The 24,944-nt window shown below is 43.6% G+C and overlaps 2 protein-coding genes across 2 annotated transcripts in view; one reads left to right on the forward strand and one right to left on the reverse strand.

The window, feature by feature from the left end:
* Positions 1-1,380: 1,380 nt before the first annotated feature.
* On the reverse strand, positions 1,381-11,591 carry MLANA (melan-A). The gene is made up of 6 exons (XM_026671686.2): positions 11,430-11,591; positions 10,268-10,322; positions 8,515-8,609; positions 6,928-7,024; positions 3,252-3,356; positions 1,381-1,707 (listed from the first exon to the last, which is right to left on the reverse strand). The coding sequence occupies exons 3-6, from the start codon at positions 8,586-8,588 to the stop codon at positions 1,639-1,641; spliced, it is 345 nt and encodes a 114-aa protein (XP_026527471.1). The 5' UTR covers positions 8,589-8,609; positions 10,268-10,322; positions 11,430-11,591; the 3' UTR covers positions 1,381-1,638.
* Positions 11,592-21,528: 9,937 nt separating this feature from the next.
* Positions 21,529-24,944, forward strand: part of ERMP1 (endoplasmic reticulum metallopeptidase 1) — a 39,669-nt gene continuing 36,253 nt past the window's right edge. Inside the window, exon 1 of the mRNA XM_026675953.2 lies at positions 21,529-21,980. Within this exon, the coding sequence (XP_026531738.1) occupies positions 21,646-21,980 (335 nt within the window). The 5' untranslated portion in view covers positions 21,529-21,645. The remainder of the gene's footprint in view (positions 21,981-24,944) is intronic.

The following is a 24,944-nucleotide window of genomic DNA, read 5'->3' on the forward strand; positions in this document are numbered from 1 at the left end:
GACTTGTGGACTTCCAGAATTCTCCAGCCAGCTGGCTGAGGAATTCTGTGAGTTAAAGTCCAAAAGTTTTAAAGTTGCCAAGTTTGAGGACCCCTGCCCTAGTGTCTTAGTATTCCTACCAGTACCCTCACCTACCACTCTCACATAAGGGTGTGAGAGGGAGTTTAATCCCTAAAGGCAAACTAAATGATAATAGCAGATCTTTAACAAATCCTATTGTAAAAAAACCTGAAGAATCTAGAAAATGAAGAGCATATTTTTAGCAGCTTTTCCAAAGCCCTTTCAACAAACAAAATGCAAACGATTGTTTTAGGAGCCTTTAAATACCTGATTAATTGTGCTATTTCTTTCATATTAATATTTGAATTTTTTGTTTTCCATTTCATTTTGTTGTTGTGAATTATTCTGAATAGGGTTTCAAAAGAGCAAAATGTTGATAGTAAATTATTTAATCCCCTCCCCAAAGCTTTTTTCCTAGTTATTCTTTCTCTCAGTACAGGTAGTCCTCGATTTACAACAGTTAATTTAATGACCATTCAAGGTTACAACATCATTACTGAAAAGGGTGACTTATGATTATTTTTCACAGTTACGACCATTGTAGCATCCCCATGATCATGTGATCAAAATTCAAAATTCCTTGGCAACCCAAAGGAAAAAGGCAAGCAGAAAGACATATTCTGAGAACAAAATGTAAGGATCATTAAAAGTTTTTGCACCCTAAAGGACTACAACCATATCCAGAAAGGGAGTGTGTACACAATTTATACCAGATTGGGCAGGACTGAAGACAGACCATAATTTCAGATCTTATTTTTCTTTAGACAACACTAGCAAAAATTAGAAGCTAATGAGTTGTATATACATAGGCACTATCAGATGACAAGTTTTAAATACAGGGAAAATTGTATTTCATCCTTTAATATAATGTCTATTGCCTCAGATTTAACTCCTGGTAATTTTTATAGACACATTCTTGCAGTTTTCTCAGCATAATGTAGAAGTATTTTTCATTGTGTTCTCCAAGGAATTTTTTATTTCTCAGTTTAGCTCATAGCTCTGGATTTCCCAGGTGGTCTCTATAATCCTGATGAATGTTCTAGATCATCCAAGGTTAACTAGATTCCCTTTTTGTTTATGGAGATTCTTAGACATCCAGGTCATGATGGTCCCAAAGGTGCTTTTTCAAGAGGCAGCTGGACTTTCTGGTTTTTCTTTGAAGACTTTTTGCTTGTCATCCAAGAAGCTTCAGAACTGAAGAAGCTTCTTGAATAAAAAGTGGAACATCTTTTTTTAAAAAACAAAGTCCAGTTACCTCTTGAAAAAGCACCTTTGGAATTCCCTGTTTGTTAGTATTGCCATGGATTTCAAGTAGACTGGTTTTTGTTTTTTTGTAATATTTATTATATATATAAAAATGATATAGTATGTTACTGTTAATCTTATATTGAATGACGATATATAAAATGAAGATACATAGGCTATAGCTTCAACATCTTAGGCATGTCATGCAAAAGAGGACAGTTACATTTTCTTAAGCAAGTATTTCTGAAAATATTCATATTAGCTTGTATTTTCTCTCCCATATGCTCCTAGAAATTACTTAAAGTAAGCAAGAACTTAATTAATTCCTCCTGCTTATGGTGCATAGGGTGGTGGCAACAGGCTGCTGGAGCTCTTATCATAGGCTGGTGGGGCATCTGGCACCTGTGTCAATGAAAGTTGAGTAAGGGAGAAGTTAATAATATGAAAAGCAAAGTACAATTCCCAATGCTGGTATAAAATTTTTATATGTATATTCTTTATATTCATAAAGAATATGTCCTACATTTGTATATTCTTTATATTCATAAAGAATATGTCCTACATTTGTATATTAAACAGTCCCATTCCAGTCAAAAATTGATTTCCCCCACAACTGAAAAACCAGTAGGCCAGGGATGGAGAACCTTTTATGGCTCACTCAGGAATTCTGGGAGTTGAAGTCCATAAGTGATAAAAGAGCCAAGTTTCCCTACCCCTGTTTTAGAGGACCTAATTTATTAATCTTTCCATTGGACAAACTGGATAAATTAGAGAAAATAATAAATTAATTGGGTACAATTGACTTCAAAAAGGACAGAAGTCCAGAAATCAATAGAATATTTCAAGTGCCCAGACGATCTTGTCACTGACCTCAAGGTGGCAGCTTAAGAAAAGGAATTTCAAAAATGAATTTAGTAACAGCATAGCTGAATTAGAACATCATAGCTGAATTAGAATTCAAAGTTTTAAAACACAATTTCTTGTAGATTAAACAATTTGGCTAAATAGCCAAAACTAAAAAGTAATTAAGGCAGACATCCTTGTATTGTCAGTCAAAATGTACAAGATACATTTTGACTGACAATACAAAGATGTCTCACTTAAGTAACCACTTAAATCTGTTTCTTTTTCCCATCCTGCCCTTCTCTTTCTTTGGAGGGACCTGCTGTCAAGTACTAACAGGGCAAAAAGGAACATTTGCATGTACATAGCAGTGTTTGGCTCTCCAGGACTGTTTTTCTTGAAGCCAAAACCCCAAAACACAATCATAAAATGAGGGAAAGTAACTGCTCTGTAATTCATCCAAGAGTTGGATGAAATTATGCTGCAGTACAAATCTGTAAGTAGTTTACGAACAAGTAAATAAGTGTAATAATCTGATCACCATTGGACAATCAACAATGCCAATGGTAACTGAATATATTCAATAAAAATGGAAACATGTTTATAAGTAAAATGTAAGTCTGAAGGGACTGGATATCTATTTTGCACAAGCTTTCTGCAAAATTGGGTGGTGGCGCAATGGTTAGACTGCAGTACTGCAGGCTACTTCTGCTGATTACCGGCTGCCTGCAATTTGACAGTTCAAATCTCACCAGGTTCAAGGTTGACTCAGAGTTCCATCCTTCCAAGGTCGGTAAAATGTGGACCAGATTGTTGGGGGCAATATGCTGATTCTGTAAACCGCTTGAAGAGAGCTGTAAAGCACTGTAGAGCGGTATATAAATCTAAGTGCTATTGCTATATATAATGTGTATTGACTGCTAGGAGAATGAAAGCAGACAGAATTTTTACTTTATTTTTTATTTTAGTATTATATTCACCAGCCTAAATCCAGCCCATTCTCATTTAGGACACATATCTCTCCTAACTCTCTTTTTAAACTAACTGTCTAAACTGTACCCCCCTAAAGCATTTATCAAAAGTAATGATAGCAATCATCTTACCACATGACTATAGCTGCTGGTGTATTCCCGCAAGGGCAGCTTGAAGTCACTGAGGGAGCTTCTGCCTTCGGAGGTGGTCAGGGAGGCCAATCCAAAATTCTTACTCTTTGGCACAAAGACCAATATTAGAAAGAGTTCAACAGAACAAAAAGGCAGAGTATTAATCAAGTGAATAGAAAAAAAGAGATACGAAAGGGATCTTGAAATGCAAAGGAGGAAAACATACTGCAACATTAGAAACACTTTTCCGCAAGAAGAGATAATGCATTCTGATTATGTTATTGCAAAATGATTCATGGGAAAATGGCTATTCAGTAACTCAACTCATAGCTGCATTTGTGCCCAGGCCCAGCATCAGTGGCTGTTCAGGCTTAGTGTGGATCAGATGTTCCCAACCTGAAGGCCTGTGGTTTAGATCAGGGATCGCCAACCTTTTGGACCTCAGGGACCACCAAACTCATAATTTTAAATCCCAGGGACCACTAACTGGTCCTGTGGGCATGGCCTAATTTGTGGGTGTGGCTTGGTAGTCATGTGACTGGCTGGGCATGTAAATATAAATATTTATATAAATATTGAATTTTTTTATAAAAAAAGAGCAACTTTTACCCAAAATCAGGCAAAGCAGGCAGGCAGATTGAGTTGCTCACAGAATCACAGATTCATTCAGAGATCTATCTATCTGCCATCGGCTAGCTCAGTCTTTCAAATTTCCTTGCTGTGAGTCTGCACTGAATAATAGAACCTTCAGTCCTAAGGGAGCTTCGGCTGTGCTTAAAAGCAGAGCTGAAGATCTAAAGACTAGCTAGAAAGCAAGAAATCCAACCATTTCCTGCTTCCCAGCTAATCTAAATCTCCCAGCACAGCAGAACAGATGATGGTCGGAAAAAGCAAAAATAGCAACTTAGCAAGCAAGTTTGCCGTGTAAGGAGTGAGTGGGCGGGGAGGTTTCCCATGGGCCATGTGGGTGGTACAGCCTTGTGTTTCTGCGCAGCCTGGATTAATTGCTTTGGGGGGTGCTCTGGAGGTGATATTTCTCTGCGGCCCACCAAAATTTTCTCACAGCCCACCGGTTGGCGACCACTAGTTTAGATCTCTTAAAAATTTGGGTGCAGCTCTCGGAGAGCCATCCAAATTTGCCAGCAAACCATAATTTTGCATATTACAGCAATGAGAATATATTGAAGTAGTAATTGTTTCAACATATTCTTAATTAAATCAAATCTGATTTGTAACTGAATCTAATTTGTTGTTCCATCCCAAACACGCCTTCTATTTGCTTCCAGGTATACTTCAAAGTACTGGTTATTACGCACAAATTCCTACATGACATAGGGTCAGCACTTTTGAAAGACTGTCTTATTCACACAATTACTATCAATTCCATCATGTCAACAGAGGAGCATGCTCCAGATCCATCTTTTCGGGATTGTCATATAATGGGGCCCAAAGAATAGGTGTACCTGCACTCTAGAGTATCATACTGCCTTGAGATTTGGTTGGCCCCAATTCTGTTTCTCTTTTAGAAAGCCTTGAAGACCTGGTTATTTTCCCTGCAAGAGACTAGAAGAGTGAAGTTCACACTATTGGTGAAGGATGCATTGAGGAATATTATCTTGTGGTGGTAGCACCAACAGCCCCGCTGAACAGGAGCCCGTGTGGCCGCTGCCGGCCCACTTCAGTGGAGACTTGTTGCCGCTTGAGCATGTCGCTCCCGGCCTCCATTTTGCTATCAGAGGCCTTTCCTGCATCTGAGAAATGTGTTCCGAATTGATGCACGTGGCACCCTCCCCCAGCCTCATTTCGCCGTCAGAGGCTTCAGGAAAGGCCTCTGCAGCTGATAAAAGAGCTCCGGATCCAGAGCTCTTTCATGGGCTGCACAGGCCTTTCCTGAAAGCCTCTGATGGTGAAATGGAGGCCAGGGGTGATGTCAAGGGGTGGGATGCTACTGGTTCGGCCCAGTTCTATAGAATTGGTAGCTCTGAAGAGCAGCAAACACCAAACTGGTTCGGTGTCTTCTGCTCTGTTTGGCCCAGCTGCTTGCCTGGGCTCTTGGCTGTCCTTTATTTCCTGCTTTTTCAACCTCAGCTGCTTTGTGCAGCACAGCTGAGGTTGAAAAAGCAGGAAAGAAGAGGATTTTCAAACACTGTGCACCCGCGCGCAGCGCATGTCAGGCTGTCTGGGCAGCACAGCTGAGGTTTTTAGGAAATGGTCTACACACATGTGCAAAATGCATTCTCACCAGGGGTGGAATTCTACCTGCCAGAGAACTGGCAAATCACATCCCTGGCTCGCCCCGCCCCACCCCGCCCATTCACTCCTTACCTGGCATGTCTGCTATCAAACTTGCCTGCTAAGTTGCTATTTTTCCTTTTTTTCCCCCGACCATCAGCTGTTCTGCTGTGCCGAGAGAGTTAGATTAGCTGGAAAGCAGGAAACAGTGGGATTTCTTGCTTTCTAGCTAATCTAAAAGCAAAGCTGAGCCTGAAGCTTCTATTATTCAGTGCAGACTCAGGTAGCAGATGGCAGAAAGATAGAGTGAATCTGTGATTCTGTGAGGTAACTCAATCTGCCTGCCTGCTCTGCCTGATTTTGAGTAAAAGTTGCTCCTTTTTTATAAAAAATTCAATATTTACATAAATAGTATGTTGTGAGTTAATTTTGTGAGTTTGCTTGCTAGCAAATTTTGAGTTTGCTTACAAACAAATTGTATGTGACAGACTCAGGTAGCTGATTGCAGAAAGATAGATCTCTGAATGAATCTGTGCTTCTGTGAGCAATTCAATCTGCCTGCCTGCATTGCCTGATTTTGGGTAAAAGTTGCTTTTTTATTAAAAAAATCAATATTTATATAAATATTTATATTTACATACAAGCCATGCCCAGCCAGTCACATGATCACCAAGCCACACCCACAAATTAGGCCACACCCACAGAACAGGTTGTTAAGAAATTTGAATCCCACCCTTGGGTGATGTGCACAAGTGGCTGCAAGCAGTTGCAGAAGAAGTCGGCAGGCAAGGGGAGGCAGGTGTCAGCGTGTGCAAGGTCTGGTTGCAACTGTCCAAAGGTAAGCAGCTCCCCACCCTCCCTATCCCCACCTTCACTTGATTTTTACTCATGCGTCTCACCCTGCCCTGTGCAAGCAGGTGCAACAAAGCGGACGGGGTCTTATTTTTGGGGAAACTGTGTGTGTGTGTGTGTGTGTGTGTATGTTTATGTCTGTATATATATGTGTGTGTGTGTGTTTGTATACACACACACACACACACACACACACACACATATATATACATACATACATTGGTGAGATGGACAGCCATATAAATTGATAAAAACAAATAGCAAAACTATGAACACACTCTCCACAAAATCAATGAAGTGCCAGTTGAGCTGTTGTCCAAATGTAGCGAACAAGATTGTGGCTCACCAGTTAAGCACATTATGTGAATGTAATTACAAAAGGATATTTAAACAGCTCCACACCAGAGTGTAGTTCCTTTGGCAGTGATTCATTACAGAATATTTTTATGTATCAAGGAAAAAGAGGAACATCACCTGAATCAGATAGTATGGATTCTAAGCAGGCTTGAGTTTAGCATATTTTGTAGAAATTTAGAAGTGTTCAAAGAGGTGGGTCTAATGAATAAGCAATAAGAAGGCAGTTTATCCTTACCAAAAGCCTTGTATAACCACTGTGCCTTTTACAACACCAACAGCCAAGAATCAGTAAAACTGCAAGAAGAACTATTAGAATTCCAATACCTGTAGCCCTGTTGAAAAAGACAAATAGATCTAATTACTGCTAAGGATTTGGAATAACTATTCTACATTTCAAAGGTACATGCAGAGGAAAAAGAGATTTCATGCTTTACAAAATATAGCTTTATCATTTAAGTGCAGATAAAATAACAGTTGTTATTAATAAACACATAGTTTTATAAGGAATGTATTAATATTCAAATGAATTCAGATAAATTTCATTTATCTATTAAAAACTATATGTTAGAAATTCATGATTAATTCCATGTTCTGTCTGTCAAAGATAGAGACAGGAAGCTGAGGTATCACTCAGAGAAAATCTAAATGTAATATCTCTATTAATCTACAACTCTACAGGAAGGTGTGAAAAGGTATGGTGTGGAGGTTAACTCAGCCTGTCTCCGGGGGATTCTGGCCTTGATCAGACTATCGTATTAGTTTATTGCACTGTATTATATCATCTATTATAATATCTTATATTCAGTTATGGTATTTTTGTGATATATGCTGTAAATTGCCAATGAGTTGATATATAAATGACAAGCATACCTATTTATTTTATTAAATATAATTATTTAGCAACTATAAAAAAATCAGGAAATGTCTGCCAGTGTCTTGGTAGACAGGACCAAGAAATCAACTTTAGAAGAAGGCTGAAACTGCATTTATTGAGAATCTTGCAATTCTGATTGTGCTATACTTCCTCTCCTTTCTTATATTTTTGTGAATTAGGGAAGTGCTATCGCAGCCACTTACAAATACTGCCTGCTTGTTGTGGACTTAAAACGTTTCCCTTCGTTGCTTTGGTAACAGAGCTCCCATATCTCTGTAAAATAACCTGTAATCCTGTACAAATGTGGATAAAAGTTGGTTGCATTTCCTGGTGTTGAAATGCTTACCCATAGTTAGTTCATAGTACAATCTACCATAAACTTTGCTATATATTTTCAATCCCACAATGAAGTGGGTAGCAATCGTTAAATGCCTCTGCAATTCCACAAGTGAACCATATGTAGCAGTGGTGGGTTTCAAAATTTTTTACTACCAGTTCGGTGGGCGTGGCTTGGTGGGTGTGGCTTGGTGGGCGTGGCAAGGGAAGGATAATGCAAAATCCCCATTCCCTCCCCATTTCTGGGGGAAGGTTACTGCAAAATCCCATTCCCTCCCCACCCCACTAACCTGCTTTCCAGCTCCGTTCTCCTGTGCAGGGCAGCAAAAGAAGACCCAGCCGATCAGCTGGGACTCGGGAGGCAGCGAATAGATGGAGGTGGGGCCATTCAGAGGTGGTAATTGCTGGTTCACCAAACTATTCAAAATTTCTGCTACCGGTTCTCCAGAACAGGTCAGAACCTGCTGAATACCACCTCTGATATATAGTACCAGGGAGTCAAAATAGGACGAAAGAAGACAAGCACTCACTTCTGTTGCCCTTTCCCCAAATGAAAAGCACATATTTCACACTGAATTGGGGAGGGGGGGGGAAATGTCCCAAAATGCTTACTCTTCTGCAGAAAGAGAAGTATATCCCTTCCCTCTACCAAAGTTGCCATCTAGGAAATGCTCTCCCCTAGGCATCTTGCTTTGTTCAGGCCCCACCTAAACAAAACAAAACAAATAGAGCAATGTCTGGTCTGTACAGTATATTTCCATGGAATTTTTGAAATGAAATGCAAAACTATAGTCTTACTTTTCAGCAGCATGAAGGTGTTTCAGTGTAACTATAGCACAAGCATCATCATGCCATGTTCTCATCCCCAACCGTCCGAGGAAATCTAAAAGTCTCTTTAAATGTTTCCCTTTTAAAGTACTTTTTTTTCTCCTTTCCACCAACAAGATTTTATAAGGGTTATGAATGATCCAGCAGGCTTTATCAGTGTTGTGGTTGGTGCTGTGGTCAGGGAATGGTATAAGGGACTCCCGTCTTGGTTAAACTAGAGCAGGGGTTGTCAATCTTTTGGACCTCAGGGACCACCAAATTCATAATTTTAAATCCCGTGGACCAGAGACCCTGGGAAAATCCCCCCAAAAAATCTGCAGGAAAATCCCCCCCCCCCATTTTCCTACTGATCAATCATTCTTTATTTGGGATCTCAGGATACTGTCTCCAGCTCCGTTCTCAGGGAGGGAGGGAGGGAGGGAGAGAGAGAGAGAGAAAGACTGAGAGACTTTTGGCTTCATGCAAGGAAAGCAGCAGAAGCAGCAGAAGTCTTTCTTTCTCTCCCCCAAACTTTGCCAGAAATGAGTCTTTGTGAGACTTGTTGTGTCGGTGCAGCCTCTTGGAGCAGGATGCCTTGCAGGGTCCCAAAGACTCATTTCTGGCAGAGTTTGGGGGAGAGAAAGAAAGACTTTTGCTGCTTTCCTTGCATGCAGCCAAAAGCATAAGAAGAAAGAAGTGGAAAGAAGCAGCCCGGTGGCCAGGCAAGGCGCATGGGGTGCGTGGGGCAAGTTCCTTCCCTTCCCTCACTACCTCATGTTGTTTGCAATGCAAGCGACACAAGCCTTGTGTTCCCGCAGGCCATGTGGGCGGCACAGCCTTGTGTTCCCGCACAGCCTGAATTAATTGGGCTATTAATTAATTAATAGCTTTGGGAGGTGCTTTGGGGGTGACATTTCTCTGCAGACCACCAAAATTTTCTCACAGACCACCAGTGGTGGTAGCCCACTGGTTGGTGACCACCGGACTAGTGGGCCTCCAAGGTCCCTTCCAGACTTATGATTCTATGACAGGGCCCCCCAAACTTGTCAAGTTTAAGACTTGTGGACTTGAACTCCCAGAATTCCTCAAGTCTTAAACTTGACAAGATCGGAGACCTCTGTTCTATGATTTCTATCAGCTACTTCAGCCTTTTGCTGCTGCTCATTTCCAGTTGCTGAGAATAGCCCTCCATGGTAATTCTGCCTGAGGCCTTAGTAGAAATGAAACACTCAGCTTCCATAGAAACATCTCCTCCTATTATCTCTGCCTGGTGCTTTCTGACGTGCTTGTTAGGGCTTGTGCAGATCCCTTATAAGCATGGCCTTTGTGCATTTGAAAAAATACTATACTGCACACTGTTATTTAAAGAACACTAATTTGATTCTTCCCAGAAGGCTGTTTTCATTTCAAAAAGAAAGCTCGTGTGATAATTAGCTTGATCATTCTGTTTACATATTTCAAAGAGGTGGTACTTAGAACATATGATCTGCCCATTGAATGCAACAATTCAATTAAAAATGAAACAACTCGCAGAAGAATGTGAAAGGCCTTTACTTACGGAGTAAACTGGAGAGCAGCTGCCAATCAATTCAAGCTTGCTGGACAAATGCTTTCTAATCAGTATCAGAAAGACAAAAACAGGACTCTAATTAAATTCTTCCAATTAAATTTTGCTGTCAACAGCAGATTATCCAGTTTTCAATGGTATCTGAATGCCAAACCCCTTTTATTTATAAACTGAAGAAATATGGTTCAAGTTATAACAAGTAAAAGGATTTCAGATCTTTGATTCATGTAGCTTCTGATAACTCCGGACCAGACTAATATTTTTACAACCATATCACACAATGTATTTAATATGGAGTGGAACAACTGAGTCTACAGGGAAATAATATATATATATAAACAAAATTAAATGTCCATGCTACAAGACTGGTATCTCTCAACAGAACCTATTTCTCTCTTTTTGCATGTTCTGTGTATTCTCTAAATCTGATTCAGAAAGTGGCTTGAGCAAATGTGGAGATATAGGAGGAACTGTGGTGAAGGAACATAGAAAAAACTCCATAACTTGAACAGAAATACACTCATTTCATTTTGTATATATTCTTAATCAAGGAATAGTAATGAGCTTTGTTAAGATATGCTTTCTCTAATGTAATCATATCTCAAACCTCTCAATGGATTTGTTTTGTTGTCATTTGTATAAATACCCAAGAAAATCAATCATCCATACTAAATCAAGCTGAATGGTTTAATCTAATTTGTGTGACTTCAGCCTTAGAAAAATATATACACACTTTGGGTCAGCTGCAATTACGCTATGTAAATCCAATTAAAGGCAGTAAAGAGGCTAATATTCTGCAAGATCAGAATCAAAAGAACATTCATTCATTTAACTTTATTTCAAACAAAGATTGCACAATTAAAAAGCAGCAACAAACAAAAGCACCATAAAAATTCATTCGTTTTGATGACTGCCTGTTATAGATACATAGAATGTTAGTTAGTTTTAATACTAAATTTTAAAACACTAACATCTGATTTCACAATAGTCTAAAAACAAAAGTGTGGTATTGTTTAATAGCAAAGTCGTAAATTATGCATTGAAGTGAAATAATGACTCCATCAATTGCATCAAATTTATTTTTCAGAAATCAGGAATTCTACAGAGCTGAAATTTAATATAAAACCTAGCAAACAAAAATTCTGAGTCTTACCAGTTCCTATACATCCAGGGTCTGGCTGAGCTATGAAAGGTTTTCTCATTTTTCCTTAGGATTAGTTAACTCTCATGACTATCACGAGGGAATTCCTGTCAATGCAGCTTGTGATCACTGTAATTGGCATGATTTAGCTATAAAATGGCTTTTATTCCTCAGGCTAGCTTCTCCCCCACTAGTTTAAACAACAATACTAAGTCATCTTCCTTAATCTAATGCTCTCCAGATGATCTGTCTCGGCATTTTGGGAAATGAATTCCCAAGACATCTACAGAAAAGCTGGAGGTGGTTGTTTTGACTGTATATTATGGTTGCCACTGTTGCTACTGGCTGCAAGTAGCCTAAACCTGTTTTCTTATTGTTTTAATCAATTGGTTCTGATTTTTTTAGGGCAGGAGTCCTCAACCCCTGGGCTGCGGCCCGCTACCACCAATCTACCACTCATGCAGCCCAGTTCCTCTCTCTCGCCCTTCTAACCTTGGCAACTTTAAGACTTGTGGACTTCAACTTCCAGAGTTCCTCAGCCAGCCAGTGTGGGATTCTACTGGTTCAGACCGGTTCACCCAAACCAGATGTTAATTTTACATCCAGTTCAGCAAACCAGTAGTTCTGAAGAACAGCTGACCCCTCCCACCCTTCCTCTCCCAGAAGTCCCCACAAGGCCAGTTTGGCTCCCAGGTAAGTGTAAGGTAGCCTCCTAGGAGCAAAAATAAGGTGTGAGCCCCCCCGGCTCCACTCCCCCACACAGTGTTCGCTCTTAGGACGCTCCAGGGAGGCTTTCTAGGCAGAAAACAGGGTACGGGGGAGGGGGTGTTGGCGCTGCCCCTCATCCCATTTTTGCTCTTAGGAGGCTCCAGGGAGGCAACTTAGCAACTTTAAGACTTGTGGACTTCAACTCCCAGAATTCTCCAGCCGGCTATGCCAGCTATGCTGGCTGGAGAATTCTGGGAGTTGAAGTCCACAAGTCTTAAAGTTGCCAAGTTTGGGGACTCCTGGTTTAAGTAGAAAGAGATTCCAGCTGAAAATATATTATGCATAGAGATACATGGTAGCTCGCTTTCTTCCTTCCTTCCTTCCTTCCTTCCTTCCTTCCTTCCTTCCTTCTTTTATTTCCTTTCTTTCTTTCTCTTCTTTCTCTTTCTTTCTCTTAAAAGGAAGAAGAAAAAGAAAGAGGGAGGGATGGAATGGGAGAAAGAAAGAAAGGGAGGGAAGGGAGAAAGGGGGAAGGGAAAGGAAAGTGGGTAGATGGATGGATGGATAGAGGGAGGGAGGGGGTGGAAGAAAAAGGAGAGGAAGGACCACAAACCCTGGCACTAGACGCAGCTTCATAGATGCTTTGAAACAGCACAGCAACCCAGGACTCAAAGGGACCTCGGAGGTCATCTAGTCCAACCCTGCACCAAAAGCATTGTTAAAGTGAGTTTCTATCTTTTGACTCACCCAGTCACGTGACCACCAAGCCACACCCAGCCGGTCATATGACCACCAAACCATGCTCAGCCAGTCACATGACCACCAAGCCACACCCACAAATTAGGCCACGCCCACAGAGCCAGTTGTTAAGAAATTTGAATCCCACCCCCGGTTAGCAGCAATATCAAGATTTCTAGTTTGGCCAAAAGAAAATGGATATGGGATGTTGTAAGCAACAGTCATCCAACAAGGAATAAGGAAGCTGGGAGATAATAGATCATGTGCATTACTTGTATTAAAACTTCCCAAATGTATTGGACTTCACTCCAGGTGGATGGAGCACCCTATCTTGTAGAGCGGTTGTTGTAGGGAAAATAGGTGAAGAGAGCTTTAGTTGTGCATCTTTTGGCTCTGAATTAAAGATGAGATACAAAACAAATATATCTAAGTTACAAGACTACAGTTCTGTTCACTTCGACATGGGCAACAGATATTTCTGTATAACACGGGTATCAAACTCGCCGCGTCATGTTGCTATCATGTGATGCTTCGCAATGTCTTTTTCCTTTGCAGAGCTGCAGTAGGTGTGGCTTGTGTGTGATGCATCTGGCCTGCGGACCACCAATTTAATACCCCTGCTATATATAACGTAGAATTAGCTATAAATTATAAATTCAATTTAATTGATACGCTGCCCCTCACTGTTGAAGTGACTCCGGGCAGCTATATAGTCTTTTTGCACAGATGATCATATATAAGATGAAAGCACAAAAGTTGCAAACATCTGAGTGGCCAATTGGTATCATTTTCAGTTCCTGAACTTTTAGTACAAGCTCTGGGAACTGGCATTAATGTTCAAAAACAAATTCCTTCATTGGTGAGTGTTTATGGTAGTGTTAAAACCTTTTTGTGTTTCACAACTTTCAGGAAAAAATGTGGACCAGATTTGATTTACGTATATATAAACAGTTCTTTGTCAATGTTAACAGCACATAGTCACAAATAACCCATGTGACAATATAACTAATAGGTTCATATCTTGCCAGGGGCTGAGAATTTAAGATTCTAAATATCAGTGGTCTGCTTTTCTTAGGTGCAGTGAGAAATCACTACCAATACAAAATCAACTAAGTTGACCATTTTATAATATTGGGACCATAATATTGATTTATTCAACCTGATTGTAGGTAGGCTTAATAAGGTAATTCTGTCCATGCCTGTTCTGAGGTAAGCTACACTAAGATCAAAAGGAGATATTCCTGTGATGGCTAAGAGCACCAGTGTTCTTGCAAAAAAAAATCTTGCAGCCTCTCCTCAATTTTTTAAGATTATATTCCCTTTAATTCTAAAAAAGGAAATAGAAATTCTTTTGATATTTAACATACATCATTGTTAGTGTCTGGCAGCTTTTACCATACCAGGAAGAGTCAACCAACTTATATCTAGTATTGGAGATGTGTGTACAGCATCCATGAAACTATTAGAAAAAAAGACTGATAACTTGTTTACTGGGAAATAAATTTATGAATTTCTAGGAATCTTTTTTTATGCTGTATAAGGGCTTCAGTACAGGTAGTCCTTGACTTAGGACCACAACTGAGCCTAGTAACGTTCTTTATCATTCTACAGTACTGTGTTTATTTGCTTTTGCTTTAAGGATTAGTGAAGAAGTAATCTATCATCATAGATGGGTTTACTATTTGGTAAGGATTTGAAACCTCTGCAAGTTTGAGGAACTAATAAGAAAACACCTGTCCAGGAGGCTGGTAAACAAAATTGTTTATTGACTGTGGAGTCCTTGATACTCTCTAACCTGGATTATTTTCTTGCAGGTTATTTGGCTAGGTACCATCTTCAATGCTAGAAGGCAATGGGGTTTGCTCTTTGTTTATAAACAGTAGCTTGCCCTGTCAGAATTGATGAAGGTATTGTTTTCTCCTTGGTAATTCCTTGATTAGACTATTGGTTACTGTTTGATTGTTTGCAGTTGATTGGTTGTTCATCTCTGCTTTCTGATACCAATTTTTAAAAAATGTAGCTTAGGGTTAAAACGAGGGGCACTTGGTGCTCTCTGGGCTTCCTTGGTTTCTTAAAGATGGTTCATTAGCCAAACTATGTAACATCATTGGTGCTGGTGGGTAGGTAACATCCCACCAGCACTGATGTTACCTAGTTTGGATAATGAAACATCTGCAAGAAAACAAGGAAGCTCACAAAGCACCAAGGACCCTTGCTTATCTGAGTGTGGATTGCTGGCAATGTGGGTGGTCTAGTCTTTTGGTTTTGTTAAGTTTGCTGTTGGAAGAAGGCTTGGGGGTCAGTGACTTGGTTTCAGCTCTTTATTATTCCCGAGATCGACTCGGGGTTCAGGAGATCGGCGGCGGCTTATATTGTCTGGCCGTGGCGGCCGCGGCCAATGGCACCGCTTTGAATCTCCCGCGATTAGTTTCCACCAATCGCGGGGATTCTCGGCGGTCCAATCAGTGCGGCTCGCTCGGCCAATCAGGTCGCCCTGCACCCTGGTCAATCAGGGCGCGGTGTTTACAAGTATGCTAATGGATCGTACAGAACACCCCTCCCCTCTTGGTACGGTCCTACGTGACGTAGTCCCGTAAGTAGGCGGGGCTCTGTACTTGCCTACTTGACCTGCGCAGGTTAGTTGATGTCTGGCCTTCGGGCGGTTCGGGCGGGTTCTGTGTTGCTCTCTGCCTCGTAGATGGAACCGCCTGGAAGGGTGAGCCGGGCCTTTCATCGCAGCTTCCTTCCGGTCTACCCGGGCTGGTCGAGCTGCTGGTGTTACCGCTCCTGTCCGGTCTTTCTGGGCTGGTTGAGCTGGCTTGGCTGTTTCTTCCTGGTGAGGCTTCGAGCTGGCTGTCTATTCCTGCTTCGGTTGGTAAGTATTCCTGGTTTCTTTCTGGTTGGGGTTGGTTCCCGGGGCTTTCCCTCCCCTCTTGGTCGGTGCTGGGGTGGTTTTCTTCCCTTTCTGGGTTTATGTCTCTGTCTGTTTGCGTGTCGGTTGTGTTTCCCGTGGTTGTTCTCGATCTTATTTGATCGATGTGTCGTTTCCATGCTCGTCCGTCGGTTGTTTGTAGCCGGTACGAGCGGGGACCCGTTGCCTGGGTTATCGTTGCCGGTATCCAGAGGGGGTCCCCTCTAAGGTTTTTTTGCATATACCGCGTCTCCTGGTGTAAATGTTCGGTACCTGCTTGATGAGTCGGTGGGTTTTTCGGGGTTGTACATGGGGTGCAGCCTATCTAGGGGGGATCTTAGTTTCCTCCCCATTAGTAGCTCTGCGGGGCTCTTGTTGGTCGTTGTGTTAGGTGTTATGTGTTGGATGAAAAGTAGTTTATTTATTTTCTCTTGCATGTCCCCGGTTTCGAATTTTTGAATTGTTTTTTTGGTGAATTGGACCATTCGTTCCGCCCTACCGTTCACCGCCGGATGTGCCGGCGCTGTCAGGGGGTGCTGTATTCCCGTTCCTCTAGGAATTTTTCAAATTCCAGTGCGGTGAACTGTGGCCCGTTATCTGACACAATTACATCTGGGAGGCCGTGGGTTGAGAATAGTCTGTTTAGTTCTTTGATGACGGCCTCGGTGGTGGTAGTTCTCATGCTACCTCCAGCCAATTGGAGTAAGCATCTCGTGTGTCCTTTTGTGGGTATAGCAAATCTATGTGTATCCTGGACCATGGTCCCTGGGGGTTTCTCATTCCAGGACTGGGGCGGCGGGTGGGCTTGGCCTGGATTCTTGGCATTGCTTACAGTTTGCCACCCAGGCTTCGATTGTTTGTCCATCCCTGGCCACCAGCTTTACCTGACGATGCCAGGTGCCCCTTGTGTAACAAGTCCAAAAACCTTTTTGTAATTTTTCCGGATGACAACCCTGTCCCCCATACTATACAACTCTTTTGGGTGGAAAGTTCCGTTTGTTTGTTCCTGAAAGTCCTGAATGTGGGTACCCTTTCTCCGCGCATTGCAACACCCGCGCCAGACCTTTGTCTTTATTTGTTTCGTGGGCAATGTCTGACGCGGTTAGGGGGAGGTTGGGTATGGCCTTGATGCTCAGGGTGGATGCTGTGGGTGCTGGGTCGGCGTCCAGGTCAGGTAGCGGCATGCGGCTCAAGGCGCCTGCGTGTGCGATTGTTTTGCCGGGTTGATGGGTCAGCCGTTAACTGTAGGCGGCGAGGAATTCAGACCACCTTGTCATTCTTGGAGATAGAATGTTTGGGGTGGCCTTGTTTCCTGCCAGGATACCCAACAGTGGTTTGTGGTCTGTGATGATGGTGAATGTCCTGCCGTAGAGGTACTCGTGGAACCTTTTGACGGCGGCGATGATTGCCAGGGCTTCCTTGTCGAGTTGGCTATAGTTCCTTTCCAGCTTTGATAGGGTTCTCGAGTAAAAGGCAATGGGTGCTTCGTTTCCGTTCGGGAGTGTGTGTCTGAGGATCGCCCCGATCCCGAATGGTGATGCGTCACACGTGACTGTCAATGGGAGGGTCTCGTTGTACTGGATGAAGACGGCATCCGATGTGAGCAGGTCCTTGGTTTGGTTGAAGGTGGCTTCCTCTCATTTCCCCCAGGTCCAGGTGGCTGTTTTATCCAGCAGCCTATGCAGTGGTTCCGCTGCGGTCGCCTTCTGGGGTAGGAAAACATTATAGAAGTTAATCAGCCCAAGAAACGCTTGCAGTTCCGTTTTATTCCTTGGCCTGGGGGCTTCTTTGATGGCTCTGATTTTTTTTCCGGTTGGGTGAATTCCGTGCCGGTCTAGGAGATATCCTAGGAACTCAACCCTCTCGGTATGCAACTGGCATTTTACTTTTTTGACTTTTAGCCCCGCGTCTTTGAATTTTTGTAGTACCTCCCTCAGGCGACCCTCCAGTTCTTTTTGGTTGGCTGCTGACACCAACACGTCGTCGAAGTAGGGCACCACCCCCTTGATTCCTTGCAGGAGTCTCCCCATGAGGCTCTGGAAAATTCCTGGTGCTACGCTGACTCCAAACTGGAGCCTCTTGCAGCGAAAAGCCCCCCGGTGGGTCACTATGGTCTGCGCCTCAGCGGTTTCCGCGTCGACCGGTAACTGTTGGTAGGCTTGCGCCAGGTCGAGTTTTGCGAAGACCTTGCCTCCCCCCAGTGAGTGTAGAAGGTGCTGCACTACTGGGACGGGGTAGGCGCTTTGTTGTAAGGCGCAGTTTAGGGTGGCCTTATAGTCCCCACAGATTCTCACCGACCCATCGGGCTTGACTGGGGTGACTATGGGGGTTTCCCACCGGGCATGATCGGTTGGCTCTAGGACCCCGTTTGATGAGCTTGTCTATCTGCTCGTCGATCTTTGGGCCGGAGTGCGAAAGGTACCCACCGCGGTTTTAGGCGTATCGGGGGGACGCTGGGGTCTAAGCTGAAGGAGATAGGGGGCCCTTGGTACTTGCCTAGGGTGCCGTCGAACACTTCCTGGAAGTCCCTCGCGAGTTGTTCCTCCCAGTCTGCCTCTGCGATGTGGTCGATGCCCGTTACTTCGATCCCGAGCGGCGCAAACCACTGTAGTCCCAAAAGGCTGGGTCGGTCTCTGTCCACGACTGTCAGGGGAAGCCTTGCTGTGCGCCCCTTGAATGTAACTTCAAAGTGTCCTGTTCCGACTACGGGGATGCGGTTCCCCTGGTAGTCCTTTAGGATTAACTTCTGGCTTTCCAGTCCCTTCTTGTGGATGGTGGGCACCAGGCGCTTGATTTCCCGCCATGCAACCATGGAGAGGTAGGACCCGGTGTCCACCTCCATCTTGCATGGATTGCCCTCGATGCCCACTTCCACGTATACCTTTCGGGCGTCAGCGCTGGATGAATGGCCAATGACGACCGTCTGGTGGGTCTCCTCTCTCTGTCGGTTCTCGCCGTTCTGCCGGCCTCGTCCATCCCGGTTCCATCGACTCTCAGTTTGGCGGTCCCTTGCCCTGGGGGGGGGTGCCGTCCCGCCTCCGGCCGCTGTTGTCTCGTCGCCGGGGGCTGTAAGCTCTCTTGAGGTGGCAGACTCGGGCGATGTGGCCTCTCTTGTCGCATTGCTGGCAGATCGCATTGAAAAACCGGCACTCCGATCGCGGATGGTCGCCCCCGCACCCGGCACATTGGAGCCCTGACTTACGACTCCGCCGCTCGCGCCGGTCTCGTTCTGTTTGGAGTCGATGGATGTCCTCCTCTTCGTCCGTGGTGTCGGAGGTGGAGTCGAGGTCGCCATGGTGGGTGGTGGTGGTCACTCGGCGGCTTGCTTCTGGATGCGTCTCGGCCGTCGGGGTCGCCTCGGAGGTTGTGGCTCGGTCCCCGGTGTCTGGTCTCCGCATTCGGGCCGCTGACTTTCGGGTCGCCTCGGCCGCGGTGGCCTCGGCAAGGGCGTCGGTGAGGGAGATGTCGCCCTTTGCCATCAGCCGGCTCTGTAGGACAGGATCCCTGAACCCGAGGACGACGCGATCTCGTAATGCCTCGTCCATGTCCGTGAAGCCACACATGCCTCCCAGATTTTGCAGGTCTGCCACGAAATCGCTGATGCTCTCACCCTGTCTCTGGTCACGCCGGTAGAAGTCATGCCGTCTGATGAGGGTGGGCACAGCGGGAGCATAGTGGCTTTGTAGCAGTGGTTCGAGGTCGGTCCAGTCCATCGCCTTCACGTCCTTGGGTTTCGCGAGGGCTTTCCCCATTTTAAACACTGCGGGCCCGCAGTGTGTCAGGAAAACGGCCCTTTTTTCTGCCCGTTGCATCCTTGAGATTGTCTAGGAACATCAGGAACCGATCAATGTACGATTCCCAGTCCTCAGTAGCTTGGTTAAAGTGATGCTAAGCCTCGGTGCCACGTGCTCAGTGGGTATCAGATCCCAGCGCAGTGTTAGTTCGCCGTGGAAGAAGGGGTCAGTGACTTGGTTTCAGCTCTTTATTATTCCCGAGATCGACTCGGGGTTCAGGAGATCGGCGGCGGCTTATATTGTCTGGCCGCGGCGGCCGCGGCCAATGGCACCGCTTTGAATCTCCCGCAATTAGTTTCCACCAATCGCGGGGATTCTCGGCGGTCCAATCAGTGCGGCTCGCTCGGCCAATCAGGTCGCTGTGCGCCCTGGCCAATCAGGGCGCGATGTTTACAATTATGCTAATGGATCGTACAGAACAGGTTTCCTTTTTACCTTTTAGAGTAGAGTACAATAGAATAACAGAGTTGGAAAAGACTTTGAAGATCTTCTAGTCCAACCCCTTGCTCAGGCAGGAAACCCTATACAATTTCAGACAAATGGCTGTCCAGATCTCTTCATAAAAACTTCCAGTGTTGGAACAACTTCTGGAGGCAAGTTGTTCCACTGAATAATTGTTCTGTCAGAAAATTTCTTTGTTGATGTTGTCTCTTTTGAATGGCATGTAAAAGTGTTTTATCTCTTGGGCCTGTTTTCTGAACGTAGTTTCATACCCCATTCAAAAACAATTCATTTACCCAAGACGGGGCATAGAAAGGAGCGCCAAGGCAGAGGAAAAGAGGCAGCAAAGAACAAAAAGGAAGATGTGCCGCCCTAGCCACTCTTGGATTTCAGGTGCATGGGAAGGTATGAACAGGGCCGTCTTGACAGCATTATGGGCCCTGGGCAAAGCAGTGTACTGGGGCCCCTATGACAACTACTCACAGGAATAAAAATGTTAAATGGTTGATAAAATGAAACATATATTTGCATGTTAGTATTAATAAAAAATGCAATAAAATGTCATAAATATGTTGCTGTATTTACATGATATAAGGTGCATTGAAGGGTTGACTACACAGATTAGTATGCTCGTGGGGCCCACGGACAAGTGCCCATCAAGCCCATGCATTAAGACAGCCCTGGGTCCGAAAGGTTAGTGGCGGGGGGGAGAGGAGGGAGGGGCAGGAGCGGAGGGGTGATGACAGGAACAGAAAGAACCGAGGAAATCCTCTTAGCTCAGCTCAGGAGAGAAAAGAGCGCGGTGGGGGGAGAAAAGGCAAAAACCGGGGAAGGGGGTCGCGCCCGGGAGAACCTGGGTAGAAGAGAGGGGAGGGGTGAGTTTTGAGAGCGAGTGAGGGGTGGAGGACAAAAATGTGAAGGGGAGGCGGGGAGAAAGAAAGAGAGGGAAGGAGGGAGACAGACAGAGGGAGGGAGGAGAGAGAGAGAGAGACAGAGAGGAGGGAGAGAGAGAGGAGGGAGAGACAGAGACAGAGAGGGAGGGAGACAGAGAGGGAGGGGGTGAGAGAGACAGAGAGGAGGGAGAGAGAGACAGAGACAAAGAGGGAGGGAGGGAGACGGAGGGAGGGGAGAGAGAGAGAGAGACAGAGAGGAGGGAGAGGGAGGGAGGGAGGGAGGGAGACAGAGAGGGGAGAGAGAGAGACAGAGGAGGGGGAGAGAGAGAGAGAGAGAGAGAGAGAGGCAGAGAGGGAGGGAGGGAGGGAGGGAGGGAGGGAGAGAGACGGAGGGAGGGAGAAACAGAGAGAGAGGAGGGAGGGAAAGAGAGAGCGAGAGCGAGCGAGCGAGCGAGCGAGAGAGAGAGAGAGAGAGAGAGAAAACAAAAAAAGAAAAGGGAGCGAGGCTCTCTTTTTTTGGCCTCTCAGATTCCCTCCTTCTTCGCCCGCCCCTTCTCTTGGAACTGTTGCAGCTCCCGGCGATTGGCCGCTTCGGACGGAGGAAGCTCCTCCTCTCTCTCTTTCGCGAAGGAGACGGGATACTGGAAGGAAGGAAGAAGTTTTGGACCGTTCTCGCCTCCCGTAGGCTTCCACAACACCGCGGGCAGCCCAGACTACAGCAAGGACCGGCTCAGGATTTCTAGATGGAGCGGAGTTCGGCGGCAGTCAGTGCGGTGAGGCGCCTCCGGAGCCTGGCGCCGCCGCTGCATAACAACCACCAGCAGCAGCAGGAGCAGCAAGGGCGACGGCGGTGGCAGCATCAGGAGCCTCCGAAGCCACGCTGGGGAAAGGAAGAAGAGGAGCGAGACGGCAAGCAAAAGCCGGCAGGGAGAGCAAGCAAAACTCTCCCGGAGCTGGCGACGGCGCTCGTGCTGCTCTTTTACTTTCTGGCTCTTCGCGGGCTCGTGCAGGTTTCCTTCCAGCATCTGGTGAATGGAGGGGCGGGCGACCCCGCGGAATTCAACGCCTCGCGCGCCAGGTAACTGACAGCGCCGCGCGCGCTCATCCCGCCTTCCCCCTCCGCGTGGGTGCCCGGCAGAGCAGGAGGTCTGCAACCCTTGGCCACTTTAGCAAAGCTGGCTGGGGAATTCTGGGAGTTGAAGGCCTCCAGGCTTAAAGTGGCCAAGGTTGCAGATCCCTGCAGTTAGAGGACCGGTCATTAAGCCGCTTGGAATGAGAAGCATCTAATGTTGTTGTTTTTTTTTAATTATTGTTTCATTTATTGTTATTTTACTTTATTTTAATTTTGTGCACACCTGGTACCTGAACTTTTTTACTCTCGCTTGAGCTTCACCCGGTCAGTTTGGCGGCTTCTTCGCCGCCGCACGTTTCGCTCCGTTACCCTCCGCACCTGGGAGATCAACGCGAAGCCTTTTCTTTAGGACTCCTACGGACAGGTGCACTTCGTCGTCTGCCCAGTTGTCAAAGACTGAATTTTCACCATCGTCCCGCGTCCCGCCCTCACTCTTTGTGTGGATTTAGCGATTTGTTGCTTTTGGGGTCCCCCCCACCTTCATTTGTCTCCAAAATGACAGGAATGGGGGAGTGTTGCTTCCTCTTTTTTAGTGTATGTTTTTTTATTCATGAACGTTTTGAATACAGTGTATTGTCAGGGCATATCATTTACAGAAAAACAAAGAAAAAACAAATAGAAATATTAATACATCTAATAAAAATAGTAGTAGTATAACAAAATAGTTTTGACTTCTGTTTATATTAGCTTATTTGTAATTCTGTTAATTATATTGGCATATTCATAATTATAAACCATCTTTATACTTGATTCATACATAGCACTAATCTTTATCTAATTTCTACCTCTTATCTCTAACCATTCATAAAATCTATTCCATGTTAGATAATATTCTCTGTGTTCTTTGTCCTTTATTTTTAATGTCAATCTATCCATCTCTGGGGAGTGTTGCTTCCAAACGCACGTTAACGTTCACGAGCATTGTCCCATTTTCCCAGGCATTTATATATGCAATGTATTTATGCAATGTATTTATTTAGGCAATTTATTATACCACTTCAGTCCCAATGGGCGCTCAGTAATTTACAAATATTAGACAATTCTCATTTGAGCAATCCCTGCTGATTTGCCCTCAGGTCCATTGCATGTGCAGAGAGAACTTGAAGAGAAGTAAGAGCAGTCAATCTGTATCACTTTGCATGGAGCATTTATAGAAGCCAAAATGAGCATAATGAAAAGAAATAGGGTCCCTTTCAATATTTAGAGAATAAGCAGTACTTCATCATATAGGTGAACATGTTTGATTTGGAGTGAATCAAGGCATACATCAAGCCAGTTAAATATTGAATAGCTTTCTCTTTCCTGCAGTAACCTAAATAATGGAAAGAATAACCACACCAGTAATGAATCACTCTGAGTGAATGTTGGCCTTTTGTAGATTTTAATTGTTTACTTTTGTATGGGTCATTTGTGCAACCTTCTTTTGATTTGGAAACCACATAGACAATTTAGTGCAATGCTGAATTGACAAATTATCTACATTTGCGGTTTCTATTTTTTACAATATTTAAGTAAGGCTCATCTTTATATTTTTGAAAGTTATGAAACAAAGAAAGGGCAAGGAATGGCATATCCCCTTTTTATACTACTTCCATTTCTTTAATCCCCTGAATATTTCTTTCTTATATCTGTATACTGAAGTAAATATGGTATCCACATTTTTATACCAACCTGTATATATATATAGACATTTTTTCTAGTTTTCTGTGAATATTATTTTGTAGATTACCCTTGATTTTAAAAATGGGTGGGTGACAAAACCAATTAAAACATTTCTTTTGATCATACTAATAAAAGTAGCTGATGTAGAATGTATTATTTTTTCATAATTTTTTAAATGAAAGTTAAGCTATCATTTATTTTTCTGTGACTTTTGATCTTTGATCTTTTTGGATAGATTTCTCATCTATCAAAAATGGTGTTTATATATGGAATTAACTCATATTGATTTTATTATAATTTAATTTTGAGTCTAGAATCTTTAACATACCATACTTCATCATGAGTCCTACCATACTAATATAATTGGCACTTAATTTATAAGCAGATTAATACTTCTTTTTACTATTTATTATGTTACAAATCTTCCCAGTAACTAACATTGTCTAGGTACGTTACAAATTTATCATAAAAATATTGTATGTTATAAAAGAATTTAAAACAGTAAAATGAAAATAATAACATACTGTTTGACTATACTGTTACTTAAGATCATATTCAATGAATACAACACTATAAAAATGCAGGAAACAGCTAGAGTCCACTAAAAGAAGGATTGGTCCTTATAGCCTTCTAGTATAGGAAAAAGACAGTAAGTCAAATATTGGCAGCAAATGTTAAGTAGTCATTTTTCTCAAATTTCTATGTAATCCTGAAAAAAAGTTGACTGATTATGTGCCATCAAGGTGCTATCAACTCTTAGTGACTACATGGATAAATTTTCTTCCTAACCTGGTGCTTCTCATTTTCCAATGATGTTTCCATTGCCATTGTAACCGCATCAATCCATCTTGCTCCTGCTCACCCTCTTTCTTCCTTCCACTTTTCCCAGCATTGTCTTCTCCTGTGGGAAAAAAAGTTGAGGCTGCTTTAATTAGGGAGATTCTGTGCTTATGTGAAGTCTGAAGCCCTTCCAAATAATATTCAAAGCATACATAGTCCCGTTACACTGTAGATAGATAGGTTGCAGACTACATCTGTACTGGTACAAAAAGAGCCAGATATCTCGGTTTTTATTTAAAAACATCTACAAGTTCCGGGTATCGGATTCATTTATCAAGGTAAATAGTCCAATAACACTAGAAAAAACTTCCCCACTTTTACAGTTTCCTTATCTTTAGAATATTTTGAACCTGGGTTATATTCCAGATTGATTTTGTGTTATATACATTAATGCAGTAACTCCATGTA

This window comes from Notechis scutatus, chromosome 2 (assembly GCF_049901735.1).
Source record: "Notechis scutatus isolate UNSWTSFEM ecotype Mainland chromosome 2, rNotScu1.2, whole genome shotgun sequence".
Classification (NCBI taxonomy): domain Eukaryota; kingdom Metazoa; phylum Chordata; class Lepidosauria; order Squamata; family Elapidae; genus Notechis; species Notechis scutatus.

Coding starts and splice junctions, on each gene's coding strand:
- MLANA (XM_026671686.2), bottom strand. CDS start 8,588: ATGCCTAGGGGAGAGCATTTCCTAGATGGCAACTTTGGTAGAGGGAAG. Junction 3,357..6,927: donor GTGGTTATACAAGGCTTTTG/GTAAGGATAAAC, acceptor TTTGTGCCAAAG/AGTAAGAATTTTGGATTGGC. Junction 1,708..3,251: donor CCAGCAGCTATAGTCATGTG/GTAAGATGATTG, acceptor TCATTGACACAG/GTGCCAGATGCCCCACCAGC.